Below are 13,332 nucleotides of genomic sequence, written 5' to 3'. Positions count from 1 at the left end.
ACTTCTGCAAAGAGATGCTTTACAACTCCAGAAAAAAATATATTTTTTTACAGTCCAGTCATAGGACATCCTGATTTTCTATTTTCTGATTCAAATACATGAAGGGTGCTCTTTGAGGACAAGTTCTATAGTAAGAATTCCTATGGCAAGATGCTGCACTTTCCTTAAACTACTGATTAGTAAGACGTAAGAAGGTGGTGTGCTAGAGACCTTTTCAGATTTTGTTTTGCATGAACTCCAAGTTCTCAAAATAAAGATCACCATTCTTCTAGATTTTGTTTATGGCATGACCTGGGCAACATAAGGAACACTTCTGGGGGGGAACTTTGCCCCACCTCCACTTCCAGATTCTCATAAAAATGTAATACTTTAATGTAAGTAAACCGATAAAAATATAACACAACATTTAAGGTATTTCTGCAATCAAGCAAAAGTGCATTTGGTAAAGATTACACTATTCCTTTTTAGGTAGAGCAGCTGGGTTGCACCAGGAATGAAGTTCTGATTGCTCTAAAACAGTATGCTGTGCAATTGCAAGTAATTAAACAATCAATGTTTAAGTCACTACACTGTAGTTTCAAGCAGAAGAACTGAGACACAGTACACTTCACCTTTCACCACACGTTTGAAGTCACATTATTACCTTTTGTAAAACATCTAAAGCTGTAAGCACTGCTTCCTGTAAACTTGTCAAAACTGCTTCAGTATAAGATGGAAGGATGAAAGGCGAAGCATCAGAACTGATCGGAACTGAAACAGCACCGTGTAAAATGACACCCAGCTTTTGAAGATCATCCATGCTGAAACCAGTTTTGATGTGTTGGTAAAGAGCTGGGAATATTTGAATTAAAGCTGTAAGAAAAGGCTGGCTAGGAATGAAAGTCAATTTATCACAAGTAATTGGAGGCTTTGTACTTTCTGAGCCAATCCTATACCAGCTGTTCCAGGCTGCCCACCAAAGATTCAAATCTTCAATCTCATCTGTTATTATAGGTGGTTCAGATCCATTATATCTTCCAATTCTTTCTCCTATGGAGTCAGTTCTCATGAACGATCTGCCAAGACTAGTGGCAGTTGTTGTCCCCACAACCACAGGTACAGAAACATTGATAGCGGGTGGTGTGTCAGGTTTCTCCGAGTCTCGGACAGGAGAAACAATCTGCAAGATTTCCTGGAAGCTTTTCAAAGCAGCCAAGGAAACTTCGTTATTTTTGCTGAGTGCTGCTGATTGGATATGATCAAGAAGAACATCCCAGGCTTGGGAAAAGTCTCCTATTTAAAAAAGAGGAAACAAAAATCAATTGGGGATGGCTTGCTTTTTTTTTTCCCTTTCTCCCTGAAAGGCTGTTGATATACATGTTACTCTAATTCAGAGAAATTTCATGAGGTCAGCTGATTGCTTCATTGGCTTTCAGAATATATCAGTTCAACTGTAACCAAAGAGAATGAATGCAATAGGCGAATACACAAATATAAGGATTAAAATAACAGACCACATCTTATTCCAAAATTTGCTAGCAATATATCACATACCACTGAGAGAAATAAATTTTCTTTATTCTGGAGAGTGGAACAGATTTTTCTTATGCATACCAGATACCTGTTGATTTCAGAAAGAGTTAAGCACATACAAGAAATACAGTCAAGCCTACAGTCATGCAATTTATAAGGATTTGATTTTAAAATGCTATGATAATTAGACTCCATAGTAAGATTTCATTTTGGAGTATAAGATTTTCATCATTTTAAGATCATTTAAGATTTTCATTAAATTTAGCCTTAAATTTTCTATGCCACTAACTACTGTTTTTCAATAATTACTGCATCCCTGTAATGTTTTATTATTCATTCAGTTTTATCTCAAGTTTAATATAGTCTCAAATCTATTACATTTCTTCTGATATTCTTGACAGTTGTTAATATGTTGGTATCTCTATCATAAATAGCCAAAGACCACGATATTAAATGAAAATAAGTAAAACACAACTTATTTTTAGTTATGCATATATTAACTACATTTTATGACATAGTGAAGGTATATTAATGTAAATTGGAATTCCCTGTGCAAACTATACATTAGTTAGATCACATTTTAAAAAGTAATGTATGTCAGGTAATTATGGTTAATTTAATTAGGAAATGGAAAGTCATTTTGAAATTATATCAGAACATCTCTGATTAGAAGTCTAAACTGAAGCAAAACATATGTTCTATGCAAAGCTAACTCATGGTCATGTTGCACTACATTCATTTATTTAATTCAATACATTTATGTTGTTCAATTGTACTTAGTAATAAGTAATAACAATCTCTTGGTAAATAACCTAACACTTTTATAGTAAGAAAAAGAAAAAAGGAAAAATCAGAACCTGAAAAAAAAGTGAAGAAGAGGAAGTAACAGTACGAAGAGAAAATAAAGACTCCAAAAGGGGAGACAGAAGATTTTAAGGAAGAAGAGGTGAGCTCACTTCAGTTACCTTTAGCTGGGGAAGGGACAACAGCAAAGTAACTCAAACTAACTCCTTTGTCTAAGATTGAAACAGTGGATAGATGGGGAGTGAGAAGGAAAAAAAGAATCACTTGAAAGAGCATAGCCTTAACAACTTTCATGGCACAATGAGCCTTGCCTTTTTTTTTTTTTTTTTTTTTTAAAGAAATTCCCTTTCTTCCTTTTTAAACAGTTGACTTTTTTTTTTTGCACAGTTTTGACTTCTCTTACTCCATTGACTTTACAGGTGTTCTCTTTACGTTTTAATAACACTGTTAAACTTGACACACTGATGTTACAGAAGAGTTCTAGGCACATATTCTGTAACCTTAAAAAGACAACAGGAAAAATAGTTCTGACAATTTTTCTGATCTTCTGATTATTACCCTTACCAGGCTACCATAAACAAATTATTTGGTACCTAGAATTGTGAACAGTGAGATTTAATCTCAGCTACCATGATATAGAAGATGAATTTGATAGTTAAGATTTTTGGCTTAAGGAGCATGAACTAAAAACTCCATGATTTTCACCATATTTGAGGTGAGACACAACAGAACACATCTCTAAGATTCTTGTCCAGTACTCTAACTGAAAAAAATATACAAAGCTGAAAGTACATTACTGTATCTTTCAACAATTTTAAACTATAATTTTACCTAAAGGCTGCAATAAGTATCTCCTGGTGTTAAATATTCTTGCAACTCCAGCCAGCGTTAATACCCATGTCTCAGCCCACTGTTTCTCAGCTGTATCCCTTGAATGATGGATTAGGATATTGCCTCCTCCCGATTCAATCTTCTCTTTGTCAGCTGTGGTAGAAGATTCTCGAACCCTATCCAACAGGTGAAATAAAACCTGTAATAGTCAGAAAAAGAGAAAAAAAAGCAAGCCTTGAAATAAGGTATGTGTTCATGTTAAAACAACAAGGAAATAGGAAACATATTTTCCATCATCGTTTATGTCATTATGGAACTTGGACAGTTCCCTTATTCTGAACAGCCTCTGCGACAGCAAAGAGTAACAATCAGCCAAATGATTAGTAAAGTATTACACAGATATTCACTTGAGAAGGGTTAGAAACAGTATGATCAGAATCACTGAGAACAGCGTTAGTACTAATCAAAGGTCACATCTATGGATCTCAAATATTGCTGAGATGCAACAGGCAACAACCGACTCAACTACAGCCTTATTTCTCCATAAGGCACCATTAACACGACCATGATCCAGAACAGGACATTTGATAGATCAAATCAGTCCAAACACACGACCCTCAAATGTCAGATTTTCACACAAAGGAAGGAGTAATTTATCTGCGCAGGAAAGGAGCACCCTTTTTATACTACGTTTGTGTAAGAAAGAAATGATCAAGGTACAAAAATGAAGTTTCATAAGAGGCTTTAGGAGCTAGAGAAAAGAAAGTGTTGTTAAAAAACGAGGCAGAGAGCCAACTTCAGCTACCATACATTGTCTCTAAACACTCTTAAAGAAAACAGCTGATGTAACCTTTACAGGCATGCTATTTTAAAACACGAATGCAATACTGAAAACCTTCAATAGAAGCTCATGTTATACCTTCCATATTACAGTGTGCCATGTTGAATGCTGCAATAAAGTTCCATGAGCAGCAATAGTAGAAAACAATGTCTGCCCAGCACTTTTTCTAACTGCAGGTCGGGGATCCACACAGAGTTCTCCAAGTTTGGCGTAGAGACATAACCAAAGACAGTCAAATGGCGGTGCGGGATGAAATGGTCTATTTAGCATCACCCCCTTTTCTTCTGCCTGCTTCTGCAACGCTGCTTCTTCTTTGTTTAGCTCCTTTTCGATTATTTCACCTCTTTGGAAAAAATAATCCGAAATGTTCCACTACAAAATAAATAAAACACATTGTTGCACAACAAAGATATTCTAATGTTATTAATGATCATGAAATAAATCATTTATAATTTTCATGTTAAGGAGTATTTTGCAAAGTACATCAAATACATTGATGGAAGAAGATCAGAATGTAAATACTGCAAGATGCAGAAAGTGTATTTCTTAGCTGTAGCTTTTAAGACATCATTATACATGAACTACTAGAAAGGGAAATAACACATTAGAAATAATATATTGGTGAACATGTTTGCAACACAGTGCTATTTGTTTTACATAACCATGGTTTTACACAGCATTGAAGATGACAGACTATGCTCACTCAGTTTACATACGATTCCAAATGACTGCATGGGAGTTCTGTAATAATTCAAAAAATGGGTTTTGGCTTTCATTTGCAGAACAGACTACAAATTAATTTTAATTAAAAAAAAAAAAAAAAAAAGGAAAACGAAAGCCAGAAGCAGCATCACTGTAGGTTAATATAAAACTCACCAACAAACCAATTGAAGTTAAGCTAATATTTAGCTCTTGATTGTGAAGTCCAAAGCTTCCTGCAACTTCAACAACTATCTGTAGACAAGTACATGGCATTGTTGGAAGAAAGTCTGTCACAACCAACTGAAGACACTGGAAGGCAGTCCGTATTAAGGACTCTCTTAAGAAAACAAAACAAAAACAAAACACACACACACACACACTCATTTCAAATTTCTTCAAGAGCACAGAAACTTTTTGAATACAATACCTCAGGAGATAGCATTATTAAAGAAAAAAGAAAGATCCATTTAAAGTTTTCATGATAAATTTGAAACACTTAACATGTTTCAACAAGGTTTTTTTTTTTGAGATAAAACGTTAAGCTGAAGTTTCAAATTCTGATAAAGTATTTTAGTCCACGTTAACTAGTGCAGTTGAAATTTAGACCCTCCAGTGGTCCTCAACTAGTTTTACACGCTAAAGCAAAGTCTGCTTCTCTGTTCTGAAGTTCTAGGACTTGTTAATTTGAATGTGTAAGCTAAGACATTCTAAAAAAGCCACAATAGGCAAAACAAAGCTTAAGTTTAAGCATTATAAACTTCCAAAGACTAAGCTGTTCTGAACAGTTTCCTGCTTCAGGAGTTACAAAGAGAAATTACTTAAGTATGCCAACCAGATGGAAAGGCAAAATGTCTTTTTACCTATTAGCAAAGATGCATACCAACTTAATGGCTGCTTGTATATAAGGTCTTTCTTGTTTCAATACAGTATAACGTTAGACAAAGTCTTCTGAATATCTCTGCCACTAAATACAGCTTTGATAAATACTTCACTTTCAGAATTGGATTCTGAATACAAACACAGAATAACACTACAGTATGGAAAAGGTTTGTGAGAGAAGCTCTCACAAACAGAATGGTCATCTATAACCAAAAAACTTGCCTAGTAAGAGAAGAAATGGAGAAATCAAAAAGGAGTGGTGGAGTGTAGATAATACAAAATAGAGAAGGCAAACTCCTGTAGCTGCATTTAAATTTCACTATAGAATTTTTTTAAAATGTTTAATATTCAACCCGCCAAAAGAATCCAAAGGTTTGTAATATAGAAACCTCATGTCCTTCAGAATACATATTCCAGGAAAAAATTCATAATACATGTTTGTTAGTTACATATTTCAGAATGCTAGATAAAAGAACCACTCTTTCTTTTGTGTAATTCAAAATAAAAATCACCAGTGGGTCTGTATTGTGAGTCAACAGTTTCTACTGTATTGTAACAGCCAACACAAGATGGAACTGAGAGGAATGCACAAGAAACTTCACATGGACAATAATGGGGTAACTAACTATTCTCTATAAAAAAACATGTACTACACATAGACACCCATCCTACCACAGAAGACCAAAGGCTTTATCTTTGCCATATTCAAGGAGGAAATGCTCATACACTACCTTCCCTCATACTGATTAGATGAGTTTATAACATGAAACACACCCAAAACTGTTTCAGTTCCCTCTCAGCTACAAAGTTCCAGAGGGATGTGATCTTCAAGGACTCTAAGGGAGAAGGGAAGGAGATAGGAAATGAAAGTATGGTTGCACTACTCATTTTGAAAAAATGTGTTAATGGGAAAGTAATTTCTCTTTTATCTTCAAATGGAAGGCCACTAGAACAAATTCAAAACACAGTTCATTTTCTAACTAAGTTCCCTGCAGTACTATGTATTTGGAGGAAGGTTTCAGAGTCCTTCACACAAATGCCAACTGCAAGACAGCTCTTCAAAATGTTAGATTGCTCTTAATGCTATGAATGCACACCCAAAAAGGAAATACAAATGCAAGAAACCTAAGCTTAGCTCTAGAAATCTTTAAGATCGTTTATGGCTTTATTCAACCTTAAAATAGACAGGGATATGCCACTGAAAAGCAATTCTTCAAAGGAAGAATTCTTTTTGCTTGGCAGGCTAGCATGGTGCAATCAAGAAGCGACTGAAATATCACTGGTGCTCAAAATAGCATCTTCTGTATTTACAGCAGCCTGGCAAGAGGCTCTGAAAGATAAATGGATCTCTACCCTGGAAGCCAGGATATTCACTGACCAGATGGAAAACACCTGTGAAGAAAGTCTAATGATCAATAAGCTTGAAGTATGGCAACTGTGCCCACATCTTGTGATCACTACTGTAAGCAAAGCAAGATATTCAGTTGTTTCCCAAGGATAAGAGGTGGTTTGCTTAATTTTTTTTTTCCTACCGTAGTTGACATGATTTGAGACTAAAGTATAACACAAGATCTTAGTAACATCTTGAGACATTTGCCAGCAAGGTATGGACCCGAGGTCTAAAGGTATCTGAAGCCTATCCTGAGAACACGTCAGCGCTGGTTCCCATCCATCAACAACAGCGAAAATGAGACAGCACCTAGGAACCACAGAACACACTGTACCAAATGTGGAAACAGCAGGTACCAAAGGAAGCATGGTTAAGATGGCATTTGTACTAAAAAAAATATATATATATAAAAAAAAAGTTAGCTGACATTCAAGAGTGCTAACATCCTTGGGGAATTTTTGGTGAGTACTGCTGCTAGAGCAAGCGATACTGGTGCAAGAGCAAAATCTCTCAAGCATTTGGAGGCAGTTAGGAGGTCTTCAGAGGGCCAGAAGACAGAAGCTAAGGCGGAGAGAAGGGAGAGAGATGCACCAAGATGAATTCTTCTGATAGTTATTTGATGACCTATCCTTGCACACACAGTCTTGACTAGTACCAAGGAAGGAATAATATGGTCTATGTGTATGGGTACAGTTCTTGGTGCTTACAGCTCCAGGGTCAGATTCAACTGCTAATTTCAAAAGAACTTCTTGCAACTTCAGCTCTCACTTTGCCCTGTGGGTGAGAGGATTTTAAGCACCAAACATCAGTCCAGTTCATGCCCCGTATCCTAGCAATATAATAATCAGCTGTGCTACTCAGTAAAGGGATTCACCCACAGCAAGTAAATAATCTTCCACCTTTTTCTAGCAGCAGCCACTGAGAAAGGAAGTCTTTAAAAAAAAGAGAGATAAAGTTCAGAGGAGGACACATACTAGAGGCTATCCAAAGATTTAAAAAGAAAAAGAAACAAGAGAGGAACTTCAAGCAACATCTAAGTCATGCAGAATTCTTTGGTGGCACCAGAGAGGTGTCTACCAGATGGCTGAGACAAACTGAATTGGCACAAGGAGTACTCCTCAGTGTATACTGCATGCTGACCACGGGAGAAAGCAAAATGTAACAATACTTTAGTCTCCTGAAAGATCAGTTCAGTAAAAAACACATGTGCTATAGGAAAAAAAACCAAAACCGGATTTCTGTTAAGTAAAATTGTTCATAAGCTAAAAATGACAATAAAAATCATGACTATTAACAGAGTACTTATTAAAATAAAAAAGTAAAAGCAGAATTCTTTCTGCTGTTCTTATCATTATTGATTTTTTTTTTTCCATCACTTACCCCTGATCACTTCGGATTGCCCCCATGACTCCAAGCACCAGTGGCCAACCAGGTCCCAAGCTGTCACCCTGACTTTGCAAAATCTGTAGCACGCACTCCAACTGCTTAATCCTTATATCAGGATGACTGATGTTTGACAGCTCCTTTAGTGGATTTAATAAAAGTAGCTGCAGTCTCTAAAAGTAAACAATAAAGAACATTAAGGATGCTAAAAAATTAACAGATCTTTTATTATTTTCATATACAATACGTAAAACCATACAGTACCAACCTAAGAGTCTTAAGAAGAGGTTCTTAAAGTTACCTAAAAAGCTGAAATTCAGTGGCAGACTGGCCCTTCTAAAAAACTGTTTATAAAGGATGTCAGCAGGAAACCTGTATTTTTTTTTCTTTTTTCACCTGTTAACCAGGTCCTTCAGGGAGGGACCAGCTAAATGTCACTACAGCATGCTGTCACAGTTGTATAAAAACATCATGCAATTCTATGCTGACCCAGCAGGGCTAGACTAAGCATCTTACTAAACACGCCTTGGAAATGATATCCATTGAACCTCAGTAAAAATGTTAGAATGCTTTATTAAAAACGGATTGAATAGCTGTAATTTACAAGGTAAGAACATGCATTTTTTGCCTGCCACTAAGTCATATATATGCTTCTAAACATTCTGAAATTGTTTTGCACTCATGAGGGTGATCCACAATTCCTTCTAACAAATGGACACAATGTGCAAGCAACACTGTTCTTTGTTATGCACTTGCAAAAGGAAGGAGGGGAGAGTTCATTAGAATGCATGAGGCAATTCTCAATAGTTAAATCTGAATGTTACAGCTTTAGGTTTTATAAACTCAATGGTAAAATTACTTTATGAATGCCACCTACTCATTGAACTGTGGAAAACTTCCTCTAGGGAAGATTTTGATTTCATGTTCATTGTAAATTCCAGAAAAGTAAAGCAGCTCTTCATAAACTTACTTTACCTGATTTTGTGATAAAGGAGGATCATGGCTGAACGTCAGTCCTGCTTTAATGAGAGAAGTTAAAGCTTCTGCTCCCCATTCTCTCATTCTGGAGTTTGGATGCTGACAGACCTGAAAACACAACAGTATTTTGTTTAAGGCCATTTTTATTTAACCAAGATTTGAATATATTTAATATACAAAAATCGGTATTTCAATTATAGCAGACTTTTACAAAAAACTATAATAAAATATTATACAATAATAGAGCAAATACAGCAACTCCCTAAATGATAAAAATTAGGTTTGACAGTCAGAAAGAAAACTTATCTTTTGGACAGACGTACCTTCTGAATAAGGAAGCAATAGGAAGCAGTGAAAGACAGAAGGAAACAAAATGAAAATCACAGCAGTTCAATTCAAAACATTCTTCAATGTCAATGTACTAATTGCTAAGTCAGATAATTATAGATTAGAAAGCACCAAACAACTCTAATGCACGCCTGAAACTCTTAGGTTTAACTTGGCCTTATGATACTATAAAATCCAAGTTTCACCTTCCACATTCTACAAAAGATTTTTTTCCCTGATGAAGCACATTTTTTTCATATAGAAAGTAAAATAGTTACTCAAGAAACTGAAATACAATAATGACTATTTTGTTATTTATACAAGATTTGCTTCTACGAGACCACTCACAATATTAGTTTACATTTACTGTTAACAAAAAAAACCCACAAGAGAAAAAAAGTTTTGTGACTCTAATGGCTTCAATCTATCCAATAAAGGCACAAAAAATGTATCTTAAAGTCTCCCTAGCTATTTGTACTACATGAACCCAAAATAAAACCTTCTTGTGCTTTACTGAGTATAAATCATATGTGAAGTATTGTAAACCGATATTTATCACTGTGTTTATAGGCAATAACACCGACAGACAGCACCATGAAGTCAGTAACAGCTATAAAATACTGGCATTTAAGTATTTAAATTCACCTTTAAATTCAAACTGTGATGTATTCAAGTTGTACAAGCAAAGTGCATAAAATATCTAAAGAGGGTTTAGATTAAAAAAAAAAAGAATTTTTTACACTTGTGGAAATGCATTTCCACAAGATCTTCATTACCACAAATTAACTTCTGGTATGACTGATAAAAGAGAGCAGTTACCTCTAGAAGATGACCAGTCAAAGGTCTCCAAAGAATCTCAATCCTGTGCATGTTAACTAGTCCCGTTTCCAGTAATTTAGCAACAGCAAAAAGCGATGGTTCCTTTGTAAAATGGAATTTGAACACATGACTGTGAGGTAACTGAAATAATGTTAGAGCCTTTCTCTACGTTATATTTTATAAATTAGGATGCAGCTAGTCTGCACAGAAGTATTGTATTTCATAAACTGTTGTGACAATATTCACAGCATAAGTAGCAGGACTGGGAAGCTTTCACAGCATCTGCAGTACTTCAAGAGAAGCCACAAGGGGGTAGCAACACAATACCATGAAGAATATTCTTTTCATAATTTTTCACCTAGGTATCTCCTAGTTTGAACAAGGAGACAGAGTCCTAATATTCCTTTCAAAACTCTCATTTTTATAAAGCTAGTATGAGGCAGGACATATTTTACTACAAAATAGACTTGTTTTCCATCATGACTTTTAAAGTCGGAAATTACATATAAACTAACATTATAGATTATTTCATTTAAGGATCCCCTTTTGCTTTATCTTCCCTCAGCTTCATAAATGCCCTGCAGGAATATATGAATTTCCATTTATCAAATAAATATGCAAATATTTACAATAGACTTCTAAAAAGAAAAACAATTAAAAAACCCCATATATTCAAAGTTACTGTTGCACTGGAATTAATCTGCTCTTCACTGTTCCTGTTTATACTGATTTTTTATTTTCTTTTTCAACCGATTTTAAACACCAATCACTTAATTTATTTTCCTTTCTCTGCTTAAAGAATTGAACTGACGCTATAATTGTCAGATATTCTAAACAAAGAAGTGTTTAAATCAAATGACTTATTTTCTGTCACCATTATCTCTAGTGTAAAAGATCAAGCAACACGGCTTTCAGAAACTCTCCTCCGAGATTAGATTATGAGTAAGAGAAGATATGTTCAATCCTCTTCAATCACAGCATCTTTAACCATTCTGGGCCAAAAGTTGTTTTCTAAGCTGCCAGAAATTCTATCATTTTCCCAGGTAAATAAGAATTATACAGCTTTTTTTTTTAATATCAAAATTGTTTTGCTTATTTTTGAAAAGTATTATAAAAAAAGGAAGTAAAACTGAGCACGTCACAGAATGCACTGTGCCATTCAAAATACTTAACCTCTAAATTTAAAAGGTTTTTTTAAAATTTTATCTATCTGTAATCTGATTAATAGAAACACATGGCATTCTTTAGTTAACAAAAAACATAACAGGAACACAATGAAAATGCTCAGAGGTTTTAGTAAACATAGGAACCCTTATAAACAAGGTATTTTCTGGTTCTTAACTTATTTTATAGTCTAGAGTATCAAGTGCATTACTGGCTTAATATTAGACAGAGCTTAAAAAACAAATAGACAAATCTTCTGCCTGTCTCACAAAAACATCTAAAAGGAAAATAAAGAACTCTTTCTACCTTATTGTTTCCATAGGCCATATCCATAGCTTCCAGAGACAAGGAGCAAAGGGCATTTATTAAGTGATGTAAGGACACATCATCAAGATACCTGAAAAATAATGGCTATCAAAGCACTGCCAAGTTTCACACATACACATTATTTAAATTATAAGATGAGGTGTCTTACTGTGAGCTTTCAAAAAGCCTTGAAAGTATGTTGGATATAACTGGCAGATCAGTCATAACTGCTGTTGTCAGAACCTTAAAAAGAAACAGAAATTTGTCTTATAGATTGCAACAGAAAACTCCGTGAAATCATTAAGCTACAGAATGAATACTCATGCTTACTGTACTGGGCCCTTCTACAGCTCTTCCAGGTTTTAAGGCACCCCCAACACCTGGCTTCAATCCCAGAATCCACACAAGATGCTGAAATACAAAAGGATAATTTTCCAACATAGATTTCTATAAAGTGGTAGAAATACTTAAACACATTATTTTACATTTATTTACACTGCAATGTTTAGATCTTGGATATTAGTGTTTCAGCAGACAAACCTTTTCAGACAGAGAGGAAACTACCACTACCGGAGTTAGCGGGCAGCTAGCTAGCCAAACTGAATTCAAAGGAAGTACTATAGTACTTACTCAAGGCAACTCAAAGAACACCATCAAAGCTTTTTCTATTGCTCATATAAACACTCAAAGCCAAACTATAACCAAAAAACCAAACCATCAGAAACCATACACTTATTTCCTATACCATACCTGAAGAGTAGCCAGGACAAGTTGCCACGATGTACCAAGAACAGCTCCATGGCAGTGGGCTAAGTTGAGTAATGTCCTCATACACTGGATATTTTTTGAAGTCAGCTAAAAAATAATATTGTTCTACAATAATAATGTTTCTAGGAAAATTGCAATTTTTTTTTAACTAAATAGCTTAAAGATTACATTTAAAATTAGCACTGGTGCAATGTATCTATTTTACATAAGTAATTCAACAGCTCTCCATTCCTCAGTCTTATCTTGCTGGGGTTGAATACAGTTTGATCAGTACCTTCTCTCCTCCCCAAAAGTCTCATTATTTTCAGTGTTACAGAAATTACAGATGTTTTCATACAGGTGTCTAACACACTTTGAATGAAATGATTATTGGGGTCATATGGCCCTTAGTATTATTACAGACTTTAAGCACCGGATTAGCATACAAAAGGAGTATACAGATGTCAATAAATGGTGCCAACATTAAGTCTCAATTATGAGTATAAAAAGAAAACAGCAGTAATACCCTAAGGCCAAGGCTGCCCTGCAAAGGGTTGGAGAACGCTGCTTCCCATGCACACACAGCCATTTTGGACGAGACCACCTCTGAGCTCTGAGACTGCAGAACAACACTCAGCTTATGCCACTT

General features: G+C 35.2%; 1 protein-coding gene across 9 annotated transcripts in view; it reads right to left on the bottom strand.

The window, feature by feature from the left end:
• The window catches only part of MON2 (MON2 homolog, regulator of endosome-to-Golgi trafficking), an 86,016-nt gene that overhangs the window by 31,146 nt on the left and 41,538 nt on the right, over nucleotides 1-13,332 (bottom strand). For all 9 annotated transcript variants that reach the window (XR_010388174.1, XM_064508388.1, XM_026092379.2 and 6 more), the window contains 11 exons: nucleotides 12,687-12,791; nucleotides 12,267-12,347; nucleotides 12,106-12,179; nucleotides 11,937-12,027; nucleotides 10,467-10,568; nucleotides 9,318-9,428; nucleotides 8,340-8,515; nucleotides 4,865-5,027; nucleotides 4,067-4,360; nucleotides 3,148-3,346; nucleotides 644-1,272 (listed from right to left, as the gene is read on the bottom strand). Coding sequence is in view for 8 of the 9 variants with exons in the window: in XM_064508388.1 (XP_064364458.1) it covers nucleotides 644-1,272; nucleotides 3,148-3,346; nucleotides 4,067-4,360; nucleotides 4,865-5,027; nucleotides 8,340-8,515; nucleotides 9,318-9,428; nucleotides 10,467-10,568; nucleotides 11,937-12,027; nucleotides 12,106-12,179; nucleotides 12,267-12,347; nucleotides 12,687-12,791 (2,025 nt within the window). In the remaining variant the exon portion in view is untranslated. The remainder of the gene's footprint in view (nucleotides 1-643; nucleotides 1,273-3,147; nucleotides 3,347-4,066; nucleotides 4,361-4,864; nucleotides 5,028-8,339; nucleotides 8,516-9,317; nucleotides 9,429-10,466; nucleotides 10,569-11,936; nucleotides 12,028-12,105; nucleotides 12,180-12,266; nucleotides 12,348-12,686; nucleotides 12,792-13,332) is intronic.

Source organism: Dromaius novaehollandiae, chromosome 1 (assembly GCF_036370855.1).
Source record: "Dromaius novaehollandiae isolate bDroNov1 chromosome 1, bDroNov1.hap1, whole genome shotgun sequence".
Classification (NCBI taxonomy): domain Eukaryota; kingdom Metazoa; phylum Chordata; class Aves; order Casuariiformes; family Dromaiidae; genus Dromaius; species Dromaius novaehollandiae.
This window is presented reverse-complemented; position numbering and strand designations above follow the sequence as displayed.